This window comes from Lepidochelys olivacea, assembly GCF_965140295.1.
Source record: "Lepidochelys olivacea isolate rLepOli2 genome assembly, chromosome: 18".
Taxonomy (NCBI): domain Eukaryota; kingdom Metazoa; phylum Chordata; order Testudines; family Cheloniidae; genus Lepidochelys; species Lepidochelys olivacea.
In genome coordinates this window covers 22,488,852-22,508,989 of record NC_140428.1, presented here as the reverse complement: position 1 = coordinate 22,508,989, position 20,138 = coordinate 22,488,852, and the positions used below count along the sequence as shown (strand labels likewise).

Here is a 20,138-nt window from a genome sequence, read left to right as displayed (position 1 = left end):
AGAACTATATTTACCACAATAATTTATGGACTTAATTCTTCAAGGTGCTGGGCACTCTGGTCTTGATTTTAATTTAAGTATGGGAATAGTCCCAATGAAATCAAGAGGACTACTCATATGTTTAAGTAAGTACTTTGTAGGATGAAGCTCAATATTCTTGGAACTCAGGGGCACAGCAAGAACTCAGCATTCTACAAAAAATTTAACCATCAGTGTGTGTGTGCGCATTTGTATGTTTTCTTCCATCCAGATGTCACTTGGGATGTGACAAATAATTTTCCATTCTTCTGAACCTCAAATTCTCATCCTCACATGAAAGCTCTGAAAAGAGAACCTTTAAAAAAAAACAAAAACAAAACAAAACGACAAAGAAGCGACAATGCCCGTGACTTACATAAACATTGATATTTAGATAAATGGGTGATTAGTACATTCTTACCAGGTTAAGAGAGTCATGCAGCAGATTTTTGGATCTACAACTCAGACCCTATTTAAATTAGGAACTGTACATCAATAAATTAAAGCATTTCACAAATAATACTTGTGAAACTTAACACACTTTCTTAAATAATTATAAAATAAGATGATACTTAGCTATCTTAAACTTTTAACAATACATAGTACATTTACAATATTTATAAATAAATTATCACAATTACAAACACTGAACTATGTGTGTACAATACTAATTTAGCCCAAAGACCAAAGAGACATACAGACTTTAAAAGGATTACTGAAACCAATTTAATGTCTTGCAACCGGGTGAAGTCTTAAACTTTTTGTTCTGCAGGAATATATTCCACTTAAGGGCACATCTGCAGTAAGCATCACTATGTCAAAGTACAAAAGACTGGATGCATCAGATTAAATAAGTTACTTTTTCGATGTCTTCATTAGCTAATTTTGTTTTTAGAAGGAAAGTTACAGAATGTCTTGTTGAAATACTTAATGTAAATAAGGAGTTGTTTTCCTTTCCAAAAAGAGTTTTTTTCCACTTAATCCTCTCAAGAAATTGTTTAAAACTAGATAGAAGAAGTGGATTTTAATGACGAGAAAATAAATACACTTGATTCCTTTGGAATAAATTACTAAGTTGGGTCTGAAAAGCAAAAATGTTATGATATCAGCACCAAATCTTATTATTTGAAGTTGAAGTCTCCCTCCACAGGTAAGAGAAAGGTGTACCGTCCAGTGAGAGAAAGAAATAATAATAGTATGAAAGTGCACTGTGCAACAAACTGTAAGAAAGACTGAAGAATGTGAACATGCCCTTTAGGCATCAACTTTAAAGCTGATGTGTCTTTACTAGAAAAGAGATCTGTTACTGACAAGGGTTTTCAGAAGGGAGTCCCCCTGGACCAGTGTGGACAAAGGTGTAACTGTGTGCACAGATGGAACCATTTTCAACACCATTACAGGATATCAGGATTATTCAGTCACACAACTAAAAGTCTGCACAGAAAATGTGTTAGAATTATTTGAGAGTGTAATGCATTCTGTCACTGTGCTAAAAGTGGCCCATTTATATTCTCAGTTACACACCAAACATGCCCAACAATCCTTGTCAGCAATGGATTCATTTGTAGTGTAGACAGGACTACAGAGAAGTGAAAAAATAAACCCCAGTCATTTACATACCATATTAGCAACTAAAATAGCCAATTCTTCAGATTTATTTTTTTTAAACAGATCTATTGCTTTATTTTGAAAATCTAGTCCAGATAACTTGATAAAGTTTTGTACTTCCAATCTGAGACGTTATAGGTCTAATCCTGCTAACTCTTACTCACATAGGTTATCCTTACTGATGTAAGTAGTCCTATTGTTTGCATAATTAGATCATATACTTCTTAGTGGGATCATTTTTTGTAAAAATTAGGAAGTTAAGATTTCTTTGTACACAATGCACTTGGAGAATACAAGAGCAGTTTCTAATCCCAATAACCGAGTGCTAGGTTTGTAGCATAAATGTTTACTTCCAAATCAAGATAGTTGAGAACCTACCCTAATACTGCAATATGGCATAACACATACACTTTTCCAAATACAGACCTATTTAGTAGCTGCCAGATCATCCAGATTACACAGTACATCATAAACTATTTAAAAAAAAATGATTGAAGATTTAAATTCAGGGATATTACCCAAGACCTATTATAATTAAATCAGAATTCTTTCCAAAGACTGGACACACCATCCTCCCCCTCATTGAGAGTATAAAGTAACCAGTGCAAATATCTCAACAACACTTCCCTTCATTTAGATGCCAGGCCAGTGGTTCTAGCCAGCCACCTGCTTCCACTGGCACTAGCAACTGATTTGCTATCTCTTTATTACAGTCTTAAAAACTTGCCAAAATGGTTGGCCAAAATGACATTTTTTCCCTGAAAAAATTAAACAGTAGACATTATTTTCACAATCTTGGGGATGGTGTGAAGGCATGACACGTTCTCAACAAACAAACTTTGGAATCTGGGGCACATCTTCCAACCTGCTTTGCATCCAAGTTATTTAAAAAAAAGTTTTCTTTTTTCCCCCCTTTGCACTAAATTCCATCATATAACCTTTCCCTCACTTCCCCCTTTATTCCTGTATTTTGTGTATCTGTAGACAAATCACAGCACTTCAGTAGCTTTTATGAATTATGGTGCTATGTTGGTCCTGCACACAGTCTTGACGTATGAATCATGTAAAATCTCAGAATAATTTTTAAGCTTTACATACAAGGTTGTCCCCATATGACACTGATCCAGCCCAGAGAGTTATCCTTTGACACTTTGCCCTTCCTTTTTCCAAAACTTTCAGGGGATGCCATCTTTCCTTTGGCAACACTGTGAAGGAGGCACTCCCCAGTCATACATGTAGGATAGCCTGAGCTTAACCTCCTCCTTGCAGAGCTTCCCTTCTTTGGCCAAAGTCTGATGCTTCTCTAACATGTCCTCAATGCTCTGCTTGTGAGTGACAATATACTTATTGTTGCAGCCCCGTGACTTGTACTCAGTGTCAAAACGTGGGTCATGCACCCTCTTCACATCAACAGGAGCCAGCCAAGCCCCCAGCGAGACATCTTCACTCTGCCACATGTTGAAATAGTCTTGGCTGAGTCGCAGGTAATGCACCAGGTCTGCAGACAGCACATAGCCACCACCCAGGGCATAAGGCAGGTAGTAGTCGCATAGGAGCCAAGTGCTCTCTTTCCATTTGCCACCCGACTTCACTCGACCACGGCCAGAAAAGAAGCCCCAGTAGAGACGACGTGGCTCCTTGGCCCTCAGCTCTTCCACGAGTACGTCCAGGCGTACAAAGGTGTCATCATCAGCCTTGAGGACAAAGCGGAAGTCCAAGTGCAGATCAAGCCAGACATACATTGCCAGGACCTTGGTAGTCAGGTTCTCATAGGAATCACGAAGCTCAGGCAGCAACAGCAGGTCTCGGTGACGGCTCTGCTCCAACTCTAAGCTGTGAAGCTCCTCCCCAGCCAGGCTGCCTGTGCCAATCACGAAACGACACCAGATGTCATCCTGAGGGGGCCGGCCAGCCATCGAGAGCCAGGTGCTGCGGATGATGCTGCGGCGCTCTGTATACTTGGGGCCGCTGGCGATGAGGACAGCCAGGAAAGCCGTCTCCTCAGGGGGCAGCGGGGCTGCCAGTAGGGGTGGCCCGGCTCCCACTCCACCGCGGGGTGGCTGCAGTGCCTGGTTGTGGGGCAGACCTCGACCTGGCAAGGGCCTGAGGCTCTCTGAGGTGCACTTGGCCAGGTAGAGCAGGACTACAGCGAAGAGCGCCAGGCCACCGAGGCCCAGCGCTGTCTTGTGGCGACACAGGAGCCGCAGCAGCTTCATCGTGGCAGGGAGAGACACCGACGCCTCCTCGGAGGCCGAGGCGAGAACCAGGCCCAAGGCTGCTATGGGCACCCCCTTCTAGAGCAGCACCAGGCCAGGCCCAGCCCTCACACCTCCCTCCTCCCGAGCGAGCAGGGCAAACCTCGGCCCCCACAATGGCTTCTGCCCCTCAGCCACAGGCCCCACCCTCAGCACCTTGCACGGCCCTGAGGATTAGGCAGGAATCGCAGCAGTCCTGCCCCCTTCCCGCAGAATGTCCTGGATGGAGTCTGGGGCGGGTAGCAGGCTGGGAGACTCTTCCTCTCTGAGCACAGTGAGGGCGCCACAAGTCCCCTCAGCGGCGGCTTCATGCCCTGGTCCCTCCACCTCTTTCTCTTCGCTCACGGAGCCGTGCCAGCAGCTCCCTCGCTGCCGAGTCAGCGTGAGCAACACCCGCTGCGGGGCCGCCTGCCCCTGTGCCAGGGGAGAGACTCGGACGGGGGAGAGGCTGAGGCTCGCACCTAGGGTGACCAGATGCAAGAATTAAAATATCGGGACACATGGGGGGGGGAGATGGGCAACACGTGGACCCCCCCACACTCTCCCCCCCCCAGACTGGAACCCCCAAGCCCTCCCTCTCCCCCCCCAGACTGAAACCCCGAGCCCCCCCCCAGGCTGAAACCCCTCTCTATTCTCCCCCATCTGGAACCCCGAGTCCCGCAGCTGGAACCCCGAGCCACCCTCTCTCTCTCCCCCACCCCACAGCTGGAACCTCGAGGCCCCCCCCTGCGGCGGGAACACCTCTCTATTCCCCCCCCCGAGCCCCCCCCTCTCTCTCTCCCCCCCCCGCGGCTGGAACCCCGAGGCCCCCCAGGCTGGAACCCCCAAGCCCCCCCTCTCCTCCCCCAGGCTGAAACCCCTCTCTATTCCCCCCCGCGACTGGAACCCCGAGCCCCCCCTCTGCCCCCCGCCCCGCGACTGGAACCCCGAGCCCCCCTCTCTCTGTCTCTCTCCCCCCCGCCCCGCGACTGGAACCCCGAGCCCCCCCCTCTCTGTCTCTCTCCGCCCCGCGGCTGGAACCCCGAGCCCCCCCACTCCCCCCCGCCCCGCGACTGGAACCCCGAGCCCCCCCTCTGCCCCCCGCCCCGCGACTGGAACCCCGAGCCCCCCTCTCTCTGTCTCTCTCCCCCCCGCCCCGCGGCTGGAACCCCGAGCCCCCCCTCTGCCCCCCGCCCCGCGACTGGAACCCCGAGCCCCCCTCTCTCTGTCTCTCTCCCCCCCGCCCCGCGACTGGAACCCCGAGCCCCCCCTCTCTGTCTCTCTCCCCCCCGCCCCGCGGCTGGAACCCCGAGCCCCCCCACTCTGCCCCCCGCCCCGCGACTGGAACCCCGAGCCCCCCCCCTCTGTCTCTCTCCCCCCCGCCCCGCGGCTGGAACCCCGAGCCCCCCTCTCTTCCCCCCTCCCGGCTGGAACCCCGAGGCCCCCCTCTCCCCGCGCAGCCCCAGCACCACGGGTCGGGGGCGCACGGCCCCGGCTCCGGCCCCCGCTGCAAGGCCGGGGCTCCGGGCTGGGGTAAGGGGGGGTTGGGGCGCGGGAGGAAGCGCGGGCTCCGGGGCCGGGCGGCACTTACCTCGCGCGGCTCCCCCAGAAGCGGCGGGGGTCCCCCCTCTGGGTCCTAGGCAGAGGACAGGCCAGGTGGCTCTGGGCGCCGCAGCGACTTCCGCCCGCAGGCCCCGCCCCCGCAGCTCCCATTGGCCGCCGTTCCCCACCAATGGGAGCTGCGGAGCCGGCGCGGGTGGCGGGGGCAGCGCGGGGAGATGTCCCCGCTTGTGGGGAGGGAGCCTCCTCGCCCGCCCGTGTAAAAACTCCGAGACTCGGGCGCCCGGGGTTCTCCTGTGGGAAGGCGGTGGAGGGTGGGCAGCTGGGGGCTGACACGGGGCCTTTGGACACCGGTAACTCTGAACGCCAAGGCCCAGAGCCTCAAAGGTATTGAGGTGCCTAACTCCCCTTCCCATAGAAATCAGTGGGAATTAGGCACCTTAGTACCCCATGTGAAGTAATTTAGAAACGGTCAGCCGGGGCTTCCCAGTCAGGGGTTGCATTGGAATGCTTTCCGATGGAATAGCAGTTTATTTGGAGACTTCCATGTTGTACTTTGGAAACTAAACTTAAAGAAAAGGAAAAATTAACCCTCTTGCCCCTAGGCTGGCAAAGATAACCTGCACATTGTGAACTAAGCATGACACAGCGATGTCTGCCTGAGTCGGCAGACACCCTTCTACAATCACTCTGAGAGGCGAGGTGACCAAGGCCTGGAGAAGGGCGCTAAGGTACTGATTTGATAGAAAAGTTGCCACCCTCTTGCAAAACAAAAACTGGCTTATATTATATTTGTGTGATCTATTGAGATTCCCCATCTATTGAAAATTAGCATTAGTAGTAAACAATTATTTGCATTATGATAGCCCCCAAGTCCCCACTTGGGATTGAGGTCCGATTGCCTCTTATATATGTACAGTGCAGTCAGGACTTACATCTGACAGAAACAGAGCAGACAAGAGGTAGAGGGTAGGGATATGGCAGAGAAGTAAATGAATATGAGGATGAAATGGAAGGGTTTTGTAAATTACACTTTGCTGTTGTATTTGTTGTTACTTTGGGGTAGAGGAAGGATGAGGAGCAGTAGGAACTGGGAAGTTAGGAAGAAGAAGGGGAGCTGGGCAATTCCATTTCTTAATATTTCTATTTTATATTATCATGTATGAATGCATCCGATGAAGTGAGCTGTAGCTCACGAAAGCTTATGCTCAAATAAATTTGTTAGGTCTATAAGGTGCCACAAGTCCTCCTGTTCTTTCAGCTTGACCAGTGTCACCTGGTAGCTGCATAGAGGGTCCTCTGGCCCCAATCAAAGATGGTTGCCAACGGTATTCAGATAACATTTGCTTCTCTGCCCCAAACAAAGATGGCCACCCACAGACGCGCAAAGGAATAGCGACTATAGGGCTCCCTGCCCCAAACAAAGATGGCCGCCCACAGCCACGCAAAGGAATAGCAACTATACGGCTCCCTGCCCTAAACAAAGATGGCCGCCCACTACGGGAGCGCCTTCCCTCCCCTAATCCAAGATGGTCGCTCACTCCCCGGGTCCTTTTTCAAAGGTGGCCTTGACGGTGCCTGCTTTGCACTCGCTCTTTCGTGGCATTGCTCGGGTGTCCGTTCCTCTCAGGAGCGCGACCTCTCAGTGTGTGTAGCCCCCGGACCGCGGCCCCGCGCTGTGGCTCCTTCCATCCATCCACTCAGGCGGGGTGGGACGCCCCGGGGTCCTTGCCTTAGTGTTGAGTGGCGCTTCCGGCTTCCTGTCCCCCTCTCAGCCGTCGCTGCCTGAGGGGGTTTCGGAGGAGGGTCGCGCCGGGGAGCGGAACCGAGGGGCCCGGGCCGGGGTGGGCATGAGGAGCCTGGCCGCTTCCCGCACAGGTACCGGCGTTGGCGTGGGCTGCCTGCCGCGGAGCCCCCTCCCCCCCCGCGCTTGCGACGGGTTGGGCGAAGGAGAGGGGCTGGGAGCTCTGAGGGGCTGGGGGGAGGAAGGGAGCTGAGTGTCTCTGTACCCACCTGGGGAGGGGGGGGAGAAGGGGCCTACACGGCGGGGGGGGGGGCTGCGCTGGGACCTTGAGACAGAGGGTGGATGGAGACTTGGCGTCTGGAGATGGCCGTGTGGGTCAGGGGGGCAACGCTGGGACCTGGAGGTGTCAGGGGCTCCTTCCCCCCCCCCCTTGTCGCTCGACGACCCTCGTCCGTTCCCTTCAGCTCCCTTTCCCCCAGTGTCTCTTCTGCCCCTAGTTGTGTGTTCGTGCACGTGGCCCTTACTCCTGGGGGGGGGGGATTCTGCGCCCCCAGAATGGCACATTCTGTGCACAGTATTTTAAAATCTGTCTCTTTTATTTGTCAAAATGACCCTATAGAATGATGCCGGATTCAATTGTTTTGGTAATTTATTTCAAAATACCTGTAACAATACCGATGACAACATTCCCCTAGGAGGAGAGTTAAAGAAACTCCTGCGCCAGCCCAGTTCTTGTTGCTGTGCCCCCTCTCCCCCAGATCCCAGCTTGGGGGGGGGCAAACACCCACACCCCCTCCCCAGTGCTTCATTTGTAATGAAAGAGGTGCCGGGGCTCAAACAATTTTTTTTACTTTCATAACTGATGCAGCAAGCCCAGAGGTGCCGGGGCTATGAACTGTGGAGCCTAGAGATGCCAGGACTCAGCCCTGGCACAAATTAAACACAACCCAGCTGAGAGGTGCCCCCTACCCCCAGAGCCCAGCTGCGTGCCCTGTCTCCACTCAGGGATACAGATGGAGAAACTGCCTGACGCTGGATCCGAGGCTTGAGTTTCCTGCACACGGCTTCCTTCCTTCAGGGAATGCCTGGATCCCTCCAGCTTCCCCTTCCTCCAGCAATGTCGGCTGTTTGCCAGCTGGGATCTGCTGGGTCCAGCAGCCCCTAGTGGTGGCCAGTAGCTATGCAGTGCCAATTCTGCAGGTGAAGAAGGAAATTTTGCACAGAGCACTGATCTTTGTGCAAATTCTGCACTGTACAGTGCTGCAGAATTCCCTCAGGAGTAAGTGACTGTATACAGTGTGTACAGTCTGTGCATGCTGACAGCTTTTCCTCAAGTTGTTGCTGTATAATTGAGCTATTGGGTGGGATGGGGCAGGTGAAGGTTCAATAACAGAGTTTGGTAGAAAGTGGGGTTAGCCTGCAAAACGGGAAACTCGAAATGGACTTGTTCAATTCAACTTTGTAAAAATGGTCATGAAACTGTATCAGCCCTAACAGAATTTGCTTAAATTTACCATGATGATGGGACTCTGGTAGCTTGATTTTTATTTTTTTTTTAATTGACTAAAAAAATAGAGTGCCATCTAAACAGCTTTCCCTTAGTTAAAAACAAAATCATTAAACCTTCTCTCGCCCCCCTCCCCCCCCATGTTTAGAAAGATCTTTTGGCTGGGCCTGAGAGTAATAATAATAAATGTTATTGGACTCTTGTTCCTCTCCTTCTTGATGCATAGCTAGCTATTCGCTTTCAATTTCGGCTTCCTTGCATAATTAGTGTAAACACTCTTGCAGTGGCTGGATAATGGCATCCACTGTCAACAAATAGTGACACTCACTACACACAAAGTTATGTCAAATGCACGAACAAATTAGAGAAAATATTTTCTTTTTTCAATCTCTTGCAGTTACAGTAATTTTAGGGATTATTGGTAACAATAGTAGATACAAAATTTTCAGATGGAAAAGTGATGCTTGAAATTGATATTATTGTCCTTGTATAATGGTGATGGTGGGGATTTTCTCACATGTCAAAATAATAGTTCTGTCCAGGTAGGTGTGCAAACAGAAATTTACAAGGTTGATTTTAATTGGATAGTTCAGCGAGGAAGGAGAAATGTCCTCTTCTAATCTTAAATGTGATCGTATTAAGTTCTGAAACATTATGGTTGATATTCCTCAAACCTCTGAGCAAATGTCCTAAGCTTGTCTGTTGTAATTATCCAGGTAGATATCTATATTCTTCTTAAATCTTCCCTCAGTAGCGAATAGCGCAGGTTTAGTAGGTGCTGTATAGTGTTTCTCCACTGTTTATCCCTTAAAATTTTTTTTTAAATTATTACATCATATTTGCTGAAACTTGTAATACTTTTATGACTCTACCAGGATTCTGTCAGAAACTTACTTCTGTAATTAGCTATATCTCCTTTTACCAGGATGTTCTAGTAAATTCACTTTTGGTAATCACTTTATCTCTTGAGATTTAAAATGTTGTTTTAGTCTGAAAAATTATTTAAAAAACAAAAAAAAAAAGCATTGTGATGTTCCATGTTCATTTCTCACTGATTCCACATCAGATTTGCTCAGTTCTAAGTAAAGATTCTTTCCTACCTGCCAGCCCTAGAAACATTTCTTGGGAACTTGGTCATGCGCTGCTCACAAAAAGTCTTGAAACAGTCTGTTGTTGGCACACACTCTAGGTTAGAATCAGCTCTCTCTCTTAGAGTTGAACTGGATTTGGAGTGCTCACTGAAATAAAGTTAGTAAAAGGAGTAAAAACTTAATTCAGGTCCTGATTCACTAGACAAGTATTTGTAAAAATACTTCTGATTGTCAGAAGCTGGGAGTGGATGACCGGGAATGGATCACTTGATGATTGCTTGTTCTGTTCATTCCCTCTGAAGTACCAGGTATCTGCCACTGTTGGAAGACTGGACACTGGACCCATTGGTCTGACCCAATGGTCAGACCCTTCTTATGTACGTATATGTGTGTTTGCAAGATTGGGGCCTTAGGTCCTAGTTCTTCAGTGAGTTTTATGACCACGCAATGCCATAATCAACCACAAGTGATACTCTGTGCAGGCACAAGCATCTGCCTACATCAGGGGTTGGCATACATTTTGGCATGAGGGCCACATGTGGGAATAGAAATTGTATGGCAGGCTATGAATGCTCAAAAAAATTGGGTTTGGAGTGTGGGAGGGGGTGAGGTCTCTGGTTAGGGGTGCATGCTCCAGAGTGCAGACAGAAATGAGTTCAGGGTGCTGGAGGGGGCTCCGGGTGGAGGAGTGGAGTGGGGAGGGGGGTGAGGGCTCCGGCTGGGGGTGCAAGCTCTGGGGTGGGGCTGGGGATGAGGAGTTTGGGGTGTAGGAAGGTGCTCCAGGCTGGGACTGAGTGCCTCGGAGGGCAGGAGGGGGATCAGGGCTGGGGCAGGGGTTGGGGTGCAGGAAGCCATAGGAGCTGGAGGGGGGCCATGGCGCTGCTCCCCAGCAGGAGCTCGAGGGCCGGATTAAAACGGCCGGATCCGACCCATGGGCCGTAGTTTGCCCGTTCCTGGCCTACATGGTGCCCAAAGCAGGATGGGGGGGTCTTAGCAGCAAGCTGATGTGATTCTGACTCCATAAAGGGATGAGATCTGTTAAATTAGACACTTCTCAGAGCAAAGCCCCATGTTAGAAAGAACGGTTTTCTCTGTTGGTTGTGGAATGTAGCTTCATATGTCTCAGACTTGCCTGATGTATGCTAGAATTATGCCGGTAATGTAACATTTTGCCTCAGCCTTTGTCATCTGATCTGTACATGTGCTCTTCTGAAACAGACATACATTGAACTTCTCGACATTCCCTATCATCAGATTTTACCCCCCTCCCTTTTTTTCTTTTGGTAGCTGGAACTGCTTTTGCAACTGCACTACACTTTTTTGCAAAACCTGTTTCTTACTCTAGTTACTTGTACAACATTCGTTTATTCTAATTGCAAAACAGGCTTCTGTCATTTAAGATAAGCTTTTAATGTTGACCAACAGAATATGCTGGATTTTTACATTTAGATTTGGAGCTTAAAATAAAATTGTAGCTTTACAATTTTAGGTTCCTTATTTCTGCTTTTTTTTCCCCCCTACTTTCAGGTCATTTAATCTCTCTTTCACCATAAATTAATTTGTTAATATTTTGGACAAGAACAACAACAATGATGTCAAAACAAGCCTTCCTCTGCAGTTTGGGCTCTCTCTATTTGTCCCTCCTGTTTGTGTTCCTGCTGATGGATGTCTATGCCAGGCCTGCAAATAATTCTGTCTTAAAAGAGAAAGCTGTTGACAGCAAAGATGATAATGAGATCCTGCCCCCAGACCACCTGAATGGGGTCAAAATGGAGATGGATGGACATCTTAACAAGGAGTTTCATCAAGAGGTTTTTCTAGGAAAGGAGATGGAAGAGTTTGATGAAGATTCTGAACCAAGAAGAAACAGAAGGAAGCTTATGGCCATATTTTCAAAGTAAGTTATGTTGTAGTGTATCAAGAAAAATATGCAACCAATCCCGCTGCATTTATATTTTTCTCTACTTCCTCTATGTTCAGTTAATTAAACTTCTTTGAAAAACAAGCTTGAAAGATTTTTTTGAAGGATGATTACAATGAGAGGAATGAGCAACCTTGCCTAAAGCATTACATTTATGTTAGTAAAGTATTCAACTAACTTAGGCCCTGACCCTTTAAACTAATCAGTGGGGCTTAATATGTGCGGTTCTCCCCACCTCCAGTGCCCATGCAGAACCACTTTAATCAGCTTTCAGGGTTGGGGCCTTAGATTGTTGTTAAAATCCACCACAGAAAATGAAATTCCCACGTGAAAAAAATTAATGTTAAGTAACTTCTTGGATTACTAAAATTGAAAGATTTTAGGAGGTTTTTCCCCCCTCCCAGCTTGTTTACTTTTTGGATTTTGAGTGCTTTGGGTATAGTCAGGCTCATTTTCTAGTCTCATGCATTAGTGTCGTAGAATTTTCCAAAGGATAGGGCACTGCACTGTGAATTGGAAAACATGGGTTCTATTCTATACTCTGCCACTGGACCTGCACTGTGACCTTGGGGAAGTCGCTTCATTTCTCTGTTACTCTGTTTTAATCAATGTGTAAATATATGTTGTTTAGAGGTGCTGTTGGGCCTGGGTTTACTTCCCTTCTGGTATGATCCACAGAAATACTATCAGTGGAAAAGAAAATATTCTGGAGAGAATCAGGACTAAAGAAAAAAGACAAACTCAGCAAAAAGCTCACTTTCCCATAGCATGTATAGTCCCTTTTTGTTCAAAAGCCCCTTGAAGTTGATACTATGTCTGACTCTTTTTTTTCCTTGTATTTTATATGTTTAAATGATTAAATAACTCCTGTAACCTTAGTATCTTGGTCCATCCCAAGTATTTATAAACTGAAATAATTTCTCTCCCTTTCTTCATTCTTCATGAGTTCCTGAAGAGCTTATAAAATTCTGTTACTGCTGCAGTTAAACATATGTAGGCAACTCCCCAGAGCTTAGAAAGGGAAGTATAATGAAAGATAAGGTATAATATTTAAATTATGACACCATGCTAAACATCATTACTTGAAGGTCCTCAGACTAGATGGGCTTTTATTCTAATGTAACAAAAAAAAAATCCTATTTTAAGCATAAAAATGTGCCCACTTCTTGTATTTGTTTATAAAGCACCTTTTGTTCTATTAGGAGTGGCTTAAATCAATAACTAGATAAATTCCTATTTTAGCAGACATGGAAATCAGTGCAGTAAAGTGCACTTGTGTAAGTTTTAAGACTAGAACATATGAAGAATAAAACCACAGTGAATTGTCACTACCACTAGATGGCAGAGTTGCTTCTCTTTGTGTTTTGTGACCGTGGATTTATTTGTTATAACAGTGTGGACTGAGTTGGTACTTCTAATATTTGTAGGTAATTCTGGTGGCAGTAAAAAAAAATCTTGAATATGTGAAGTTTTTTCATTTTGTTTAATTATGCTGGAATTGGCAGGGAGGCTTTGAAATCAATTTTTATTGGAACAGTTTGTAATTGAGTATCTGGCAATGATGGAGGTGACTATGCATTTGCAATTTTGAAGACTGCTGATTTCCCCAGATATTTCTGTTTATCACCATGCAGCAGTTCTATTCTTTAGCCACTGCAACACTTGGAAAACAGGGTGTTGCTTCTTCAGTAGGTGCTGTCAATGCAACTCCATTGAGGGTGGTTGTTTTATTTTTTTTTAAGGTCCTCATTTAGCATTCAGTTCTCCCTGCCAAACAAAGCAATCTGCTCCATGAAATGTCTGATTTGCAATTCCTGGGAGCAGGATAGTTCTGTGGTATGCTGTAATGACACCACCCCTCTCATTAGAGCTCTGTGCAGATACAAAATTTGTATCCGCATCCAATCTGCAAAAATGGTCTGCGGATAGCTGCCTCAACGGATATAAAGCAAATATCCATGGATTTACAGGACTCTAATGATCATTATAAGAAATGCATTTTGTAATAGTTAATATTACACCTTTAAAATGTTGTATCACTAACTAAACTTTAGTTATCACAGCGCTCCTATGAGATGGTCACTTATTGTTCTACTTTTAAACCTGGGACGAACTGAGGCACAGATGTTAAGAGGATTGCTCAAGGCTAAAGAGAGTTTGTGTCAGACTGGGGAGTTCCTGGCAACTAATGAAAAGGAGTACTTGTGGCACCTTAGAGACTAACAAATTTATTTGAGCATAAGCTTTTGTGAGCTACAGCTCACTTCATCGGCTGGTTTGCTTGGATCATAGCTCTTTTTCATGGTAGACTAGAACCTTGCAAAACTTTTTGTCTCTTTAGCCAGTGCAACAAACCCAGCTCTGAAAACATAACTTACTAATGAAAAACACTGCTGTATCTGTGCTGTATTCTCAACAGCAGATGTCTGAAAGGGTTAACACAAAGCTTATTTTTCAAATGCTAACCAATTTGTATACTTATCCTGGCTTACCCTTCTACACTTAAACTAAAATCATTTATTGCTAATCTGTTCAACCAATCACTCCACTGACAGTTTTACAAATTAAGGATTTATTGTTAAGCCTGTATCAAATAAACATCTGGCAATAACGAAACTGAAAGCTGATTAGCAGATTCAGATGTTGATTAGTGACTTCTGTAAATCACAAATTGCAGTCTCCCTTTGCTTTTATCTATTTGTTGCAATGGAGGCTGCCTTGGTAGGTCAAAAGCAGTTTGGCCACCTCTGTCCTGACCTTAGAAATGATTATCGACCTAATTCAAGTGCTTTTCCACATTGTGTTCCCTCGGAGAGATCAGATTAGAAGGTTTGCCAAATTCTTTAGGGAATTAAGCTTGTTTTCCAGATGTACTCCTAAAGATTGAGTTGGAAGATAAAAATGACCTTCCTTTCACCAGGGGTAAGGAGTCTTTGGGAAAAGGAAAATGCCTCTCTTAAAGACTTTTTTAAAAAAAATTACTTTTCTTTTTTAATGAGCAGCAGCTAAAGTTCCTGGATCTATTTATATGCCACTTGGAATGGTACCCTCAAAGTATGTAGCATGTTGTCTAATGGGGTGATTAAGGAACAAGGTGAGACACTATACCTTTTCCAAAAAAGGAATAGTAACTCAGAGGTAGAGTTTTTATCCTATCCACATTCTTCTAGATAAATTAGTATCTATTGGATCTTTTAGGATCTTATCAAAAGAGGCATGTTTTCAAATCTAAAGACTGAGACAGAAATTTGAAACTCTGAGATGAGTGGGTAAAAGCAGCAGTTGCTGTATGAGGGAGTAATCTTGTATAGGTCCAGTTTTACATAAAGATGGAGATTGAGATTGGAGATGAGACTGTTCCCGGCTCCCCTGCATCCTCCCATGTCTTGTACAATTGGGGGATGCTGTCTTTTTAAATGGATAACTTGACCCAATAGCTAGATATTTAACTGATGCGGTCTTTGAACCAACAATGGGGTTGAAGTGACTAAAGTTCAGGGGACTAGAATTTTTTTTCTATAATTTTGAGCCTGGAATTTTTTATATTTAGCGAAGTACAACTAAAGCCCCTTTAATGGGCTAGTGTTTAGAGTAAACTGTGCCCAAAGTAGATCTGTCAGCTGTGTTCTGCAGCTGACTCTTCTTTAAATATATTAAAATAAATGTGTTATTTTCATGTTCTACTTGACTTTTCCCATACCAGAAAATTTGGTTGGCCTTGTCTGTTATTCTCTGGTATCACTCTTATCAGCCAAAGTGTGCTTTGATCAAGTTAATTAGGGACACAGCCATTCTTTCATACAAAATAGTAGCTGACATTTTTGTGGTCAGTAATTAATGTTTTTGATCAAATGCCGTTTGTCTTGTGGGGTAAGCCCAATGATGTAATTTGCTGAATATCTAAATGGAACTTAAGGTAACTTTCAGATCTGAAAAATACAAATTTTATAATATGATTAGATTTTGCACATCAACCATCTATAACAAACTAGACCTAAGAAGTAAGAATACATGCCTATGAAATGTCTCACTGTTGTAGCTGTTCCAACAGTCATACGTTATGTAATATTTAAAAATGATGGGGTGAGCTAGACAAAATGTGGTGATAAGTTCTGTGTTCAATGTAGCACAGACAGTTGCAGTCTCATTGCATTTTAACTAGTCCTCTTCTCATATTAGCCTGTACGGTTTTCTAAGGCTGTGCTCCTTGTGATACAGTTTAGGTTTCTTTGAATTACATTCATAAACTTTTTTTTTTTCTTTTCAGAGATTTTCGAGAGCCTGGAATAGATAAGATTATGTAATTGAAGAGAGTAAGGTATTTGTCATAACAGTCTTGGCTTCTGTTTCTGAGGCTACTCTCACTTAGCGGAGATAAGATGTCCCGCTAGCACAAAGTCATTCTAAATGTAGTGACTAATATGTATTAAAAACAGACTGTTCCAGTACTTTTGGTGGCATCACCAGGGGGCGGTGGTGTTTTCTGGGTTTTTTGGGGTGTATGGGGAAGTAAAAAAACCCTGTGAATCTGGTATTAAAAGGCTCTTCATTCTCTGTCCAATTACTGAGAGAGAAAGCAGGGAGAGGTACAGCAAACTTCAATTTCTCCCTGTGATAAGAGCAAAGTTATTTCTAATTATCAGGTTCCACAGGGGAATTAACTGAGAGGGTATGATCTTCAAGATTCAGACATACCAATGGGCTAATTGATTTAAACAGTAACTTGCCTGTTGTAAAGACTTGAGATATTTTCATAAATTCTGAAACCTGGATGTTAAGTAGTCTTTTCTTTTTTTCTTTTTTTTTTTTTTATTAAACAAACTACTTAATTTTTTTATTCTTGTTATGGAAAAAGCATGCTAAATTGAATTTCTGGGTCAATGCAAAAAACTCCATATTTATCTGTCTCTAAAACCAACGACAGCAAAAAAGTCCTCTGAATTGTTTTCTGGTGGAAGTACAGTGGGATAAGGGCTAATTTTGACAAGACATCTGTCATTGAAGTCTTGGCCAAAAATGATCACTTCATGCAGAAATTCCTGCTGCATATCATAAGAACATAAGATTATCATAACATATAAACATATCTGCTTATCTTTTTATCTTTCTGTAAGAAGGTGAGTATCTGGGCACTTGATGGGCCAAGAAGTGTGTTAAGATATTCAGTATTCAATGTGTGGCCATACCATGAATTACCATAGACTAGACTGGATGCCAGAATTCAAACCACAAATCTCAGTTGTAAAGGGTGGGCTTTCTTAGTTTAATTAAATTAAATCTGTTTTGTAGTTTGAATTTTGTAATTCCATTTCAGTAATGTAGTACATGTGGTTTCCTGTCAGGATGTCTTTGTGGTAATAATCTACCACTGTGCGTGTCTGGAAAGTGAGTATTCACCTTTTTAATTTCTCATATTTTGGTGATATCTCCTACCCCTTATAAGCACACACATTTGGCAATTGAATGCCAGTCCTTGACTAATCATTCATGGGGTCCCTAGCCAGAAAACTTGCATCCTGTTTGCTTCCAGTATGTGTAGGGGTAAGGTTGTTTCCCTCTTTCTCCTGTGAAACTCCTGAGCTCACTCCTTCTTGAGGCTGAGCATGTGGGGTTCGTACAAGCACTGAAAGGGAAGAGGCTGAACTTTAGTGATGCTTGTAAGCTCTCATAGCATTTGAGGTCTATTATTCTTATCGCTCAGAATAGAAGTAGGGGAGTGGTTATGTTGGGGATTGCCAAAACCAATGGAGTGTTTTAATGTAGTAGTTAAAAAGGGCATAATTTGGGGATAATGTTGAAGTACATCTGGTATACCTAATCACAATTTTCATTTATAATGTCATTGCCTATCCTTTTGTGAGGGAAGGCAGATGATGAGATTATAGCCATAGCAGTGGTAGATTTGGACAATTATACTGAAAGTAGAATGAAGCTCAGGGGACATGTTAGCTTGCTTGTTGTTATGAAGTTAGACTTTTAGATTTGATGGGTTGTTTAGCTAAAAACCTTACCTACCTTGATAGTTGTCCTATTTGTCATGATCTGTGTATTTTTAAAGTATGCTGCATCTAGAGATTTAAAGAAGTTGTCTAGCAAACTCTTGTATATCACTTTAACTGTAAATAAATGACATTGTTCTCATTATTAAATATTACCTTTTTGAGTCTGGTTTTCATTATCTGTATGCAATGGGAATAGTCTTGTTCTTAAATAAACTGTATTTAGAGCTAATGGAAATTGCTAGTCTGACAATCTTAATATATACAGCAGGAGCAATGCAGTCTTCCCCAAATGGCTATGTCAATGTGCCTGGAAACCTGATGTGGGGAATGGACTCTAGTTATAAGAAGGGAGTTCAGTCATTGACCTGTCTGCTGAGATTGCCACAAAGGTCCAGTTGTGATGCTTTGTGATGTGGATTCCTGCTGGGCGGAAAATAGGCTGAGATCACCAAGCTCATTTCATGTAGGCCACTAGGTAACTCTCAGTTGGTGGCTGGTTTTTGTTACTTTGGTCAGTACTGTGCTTGATTCACTACAAATAAATTGGATTTCTGTAATAAGCCTTCTCCTATGGAACACCTGTAGTAAGGCCACATTTGTTCCTTTTAACAGAAATACTGTGTTTATCTTTAAAGGCCCGATATAAACATTAATACTAATGTTTCTTAACTATTTTTGCTGTGCATGGACAATGAAATATGGTACATGTGTACTCCCTGACTCTCCCTTATACCTAAACTTATTGCCACCAGTTAAGAGTGCTAACCTTGACTGGGTTTGTTTGCTTATTAAGTGTAATGGTCTTTGTAACAGTTTTTGTGAATTACACTGGATGTCACTAAAGTGCATTCAGACCATGGCACAGTTATCACATATTGCAGCAGCTACCATCTATTTTTGGAAATCTGTAATTTTCTTGTGGAAAAAGCACACAGTTTAGTGAACTATAATGTAATATCATTTGTCTTGTATTTTATGTTGTTGAGAACTCAGGATTATTGTCAGAGGAAGGTGTTTCAGTCTGACTTCTTATTCTGGAATTTCTTGGAGAGATTTCTACAGAATTTATGAAATGCTACATTAATTTTTGCTGTAATATTAATGGTATTTCTTGAAGAACAAGAGGAACCAATGTATTTATCAGAGCTGATGCATGGCAAAGTGTCGAAAGATTATCATCCTGCATCAGGCATTTTCCACCCAGAGACAACTGAGGAATGTCTACGCTGAGTTATGTTTCTTCTGTATATTTTGTTCACTTTACATGGAAGCTTAAATTCTCTTAAGATCATGTAGGCTACAGTTCTGTGGAATATACATTATTTCTGAACTAAGATCTGGGTTTTTTCCCCTTTAGCTGAACACTTTGCTGTCGTCTTCTCAGAGCTCTTAGCAAAACTTTCTCTATTACTTAAATATTCGTGAATTGTAGGCTGTACTAGTATCATTTGTCATCTTTGTTTGTACAGCTTTAGCCCCATGTTACCCAGTAGCTAACCTTTCATTACTATTACTGGGAATCGTTTTCAATAGTCCATTCTAAATAAGATATCTTCACGCACTATTATTTTGATGGTCCATTCTGCCTCTTAGATTATAAGCTCAGAGCAGGGACCATGTCTTGTTCTGTACAGTTGTAAGCGCACTGTTTGCCTAAAAAATATGATGCTTTATAGATGTCAGAAGGAATATGGCCAGCCTTACCACTGGGTGTACCAATTCATTGAATCAATATGTCTGGATGATTCTTGGGAACCACAGTGGTGAAGAAAAGCAATACCATATAGAGAACTGAGGAATGGGTTAATGGGCCACTAGATAGAGGCAAATGCAAGAATGCTGCCTTTTTACAATCACTAAATGGACAGTCTTATTTGGGAGCCATTATTACATTTCTATATTGAATAGAGGTCATGTGCAGTGGCTGTAGGCTTCTGATCTGGTCTAATGCAATTGAGAGGTGTCAAAGTTAAGGATAAACCTTTCTGTTGCCATTTTGTTACTTATTCAGTACCAAAATATCACAAATATCATTACTCGGATAGCTTAACTATAATGTATGTACAAGTGTGATGAACATATTTTACTATTGTCAGCTCTAAATTACTGCTTGCCACAGTGAGTCTGATAGTCTGTGTGTGCATGTACTTACATTGTGAGAAAACAGTACAGTAATTAAAAACTTTAATGTTGCACTTTTTAATACAGATGAACATTTAAAAAAGATCAGATGTTTGGGTTGTTCTAACTGTAACATTTGAGTTGACATTTAAAGGTGGAGGAACGTATTAAATAACCTAAGTGTCAATGATAAATTTTTGAAGTCTTAAGATAGTGATGAAAACAGATAAAAAGATGAAGTAAAGCCTGTGTCTGTATACGCTTCTTAAAATTTTAACATGGGTGGTTTTGGTATACTTTAAATAGGTTCTTAAATGTCAACAAAATGTCTT

General features: G+C 43.8%; 2 protein-coding genes across 3 annotated transcripts in view; one reads left to right on the top strand and one right to left on the bottom strand.

Annotated features, from left to right (window-relative positions):
- Nucleotides 1-720: 720 nt before the first annotated feature.
- On the bottom strand, nucleotides 721-5,539 carry B3GALT6 (beta-1,3-galactosyltransferase 6). Its single transcript, XM_084651406.1, has 2 exons — nucleotides 5,452-5,539; nucleotides 721-4,342 (listed from the first exon to the last, which is right to left on the bottom strand). Exon 2 carries the CDS (start codon nucleotides 3,840-3,842, stop codon nucleotides 2,802-2,804), a length of 1,041 nt encoding a protein of 346 aa, XP_084507532.1. The 5' UTR covers nucleotides 3,843-4,342; nucleotides 5,452-5,539; the 3' UTR covers nucleotides 721-2,801.
- Nucleotides 5,540-7,152: 1,613 nt separating this feature from the next.
- The window catches only part of SDF4 (stromal cell derived factor 4), a 34,174-nt gene continuing 21,188 nt past the window's right edge, over nucleotides 7,153-20,138 (top strand). The window contains exons 1-3 of one of the 2 annotated variants that reach the window (XM_084651961.1): nucleotides 7,167-7,298; nucleotides 10,065-10,139; nucleotides 11,290-11,659. In XM_084651961.1, coding sequence (XP_084508087.1) covers nucleotides 11,352-11,659 — 308 coding nt within the window. In that variant the 5' untranslated portion in view covers nucleotides 7,167-7,298; nucleotides 10,065-10,139; nucleotides 11,290-11,351. Of the gene's footprint in view, nucleotides 7,299-10,064; nucleotides 10,140-11,289; nucleotides 11,660-20,138 lie in introns of both variants that reach the window. The other variant, XM_084651960.1, reaches the window with a different exon arrangement.

Coding starts and splice junctions, on each gene's coding strand:
- B3GALT6 (XM_084651406.1), bottom strand. CDS start 3,842: ATGAAGCTGCTGCGGCTCCTGTGTCGCCACAAGACAGCGCTGGGCCTC.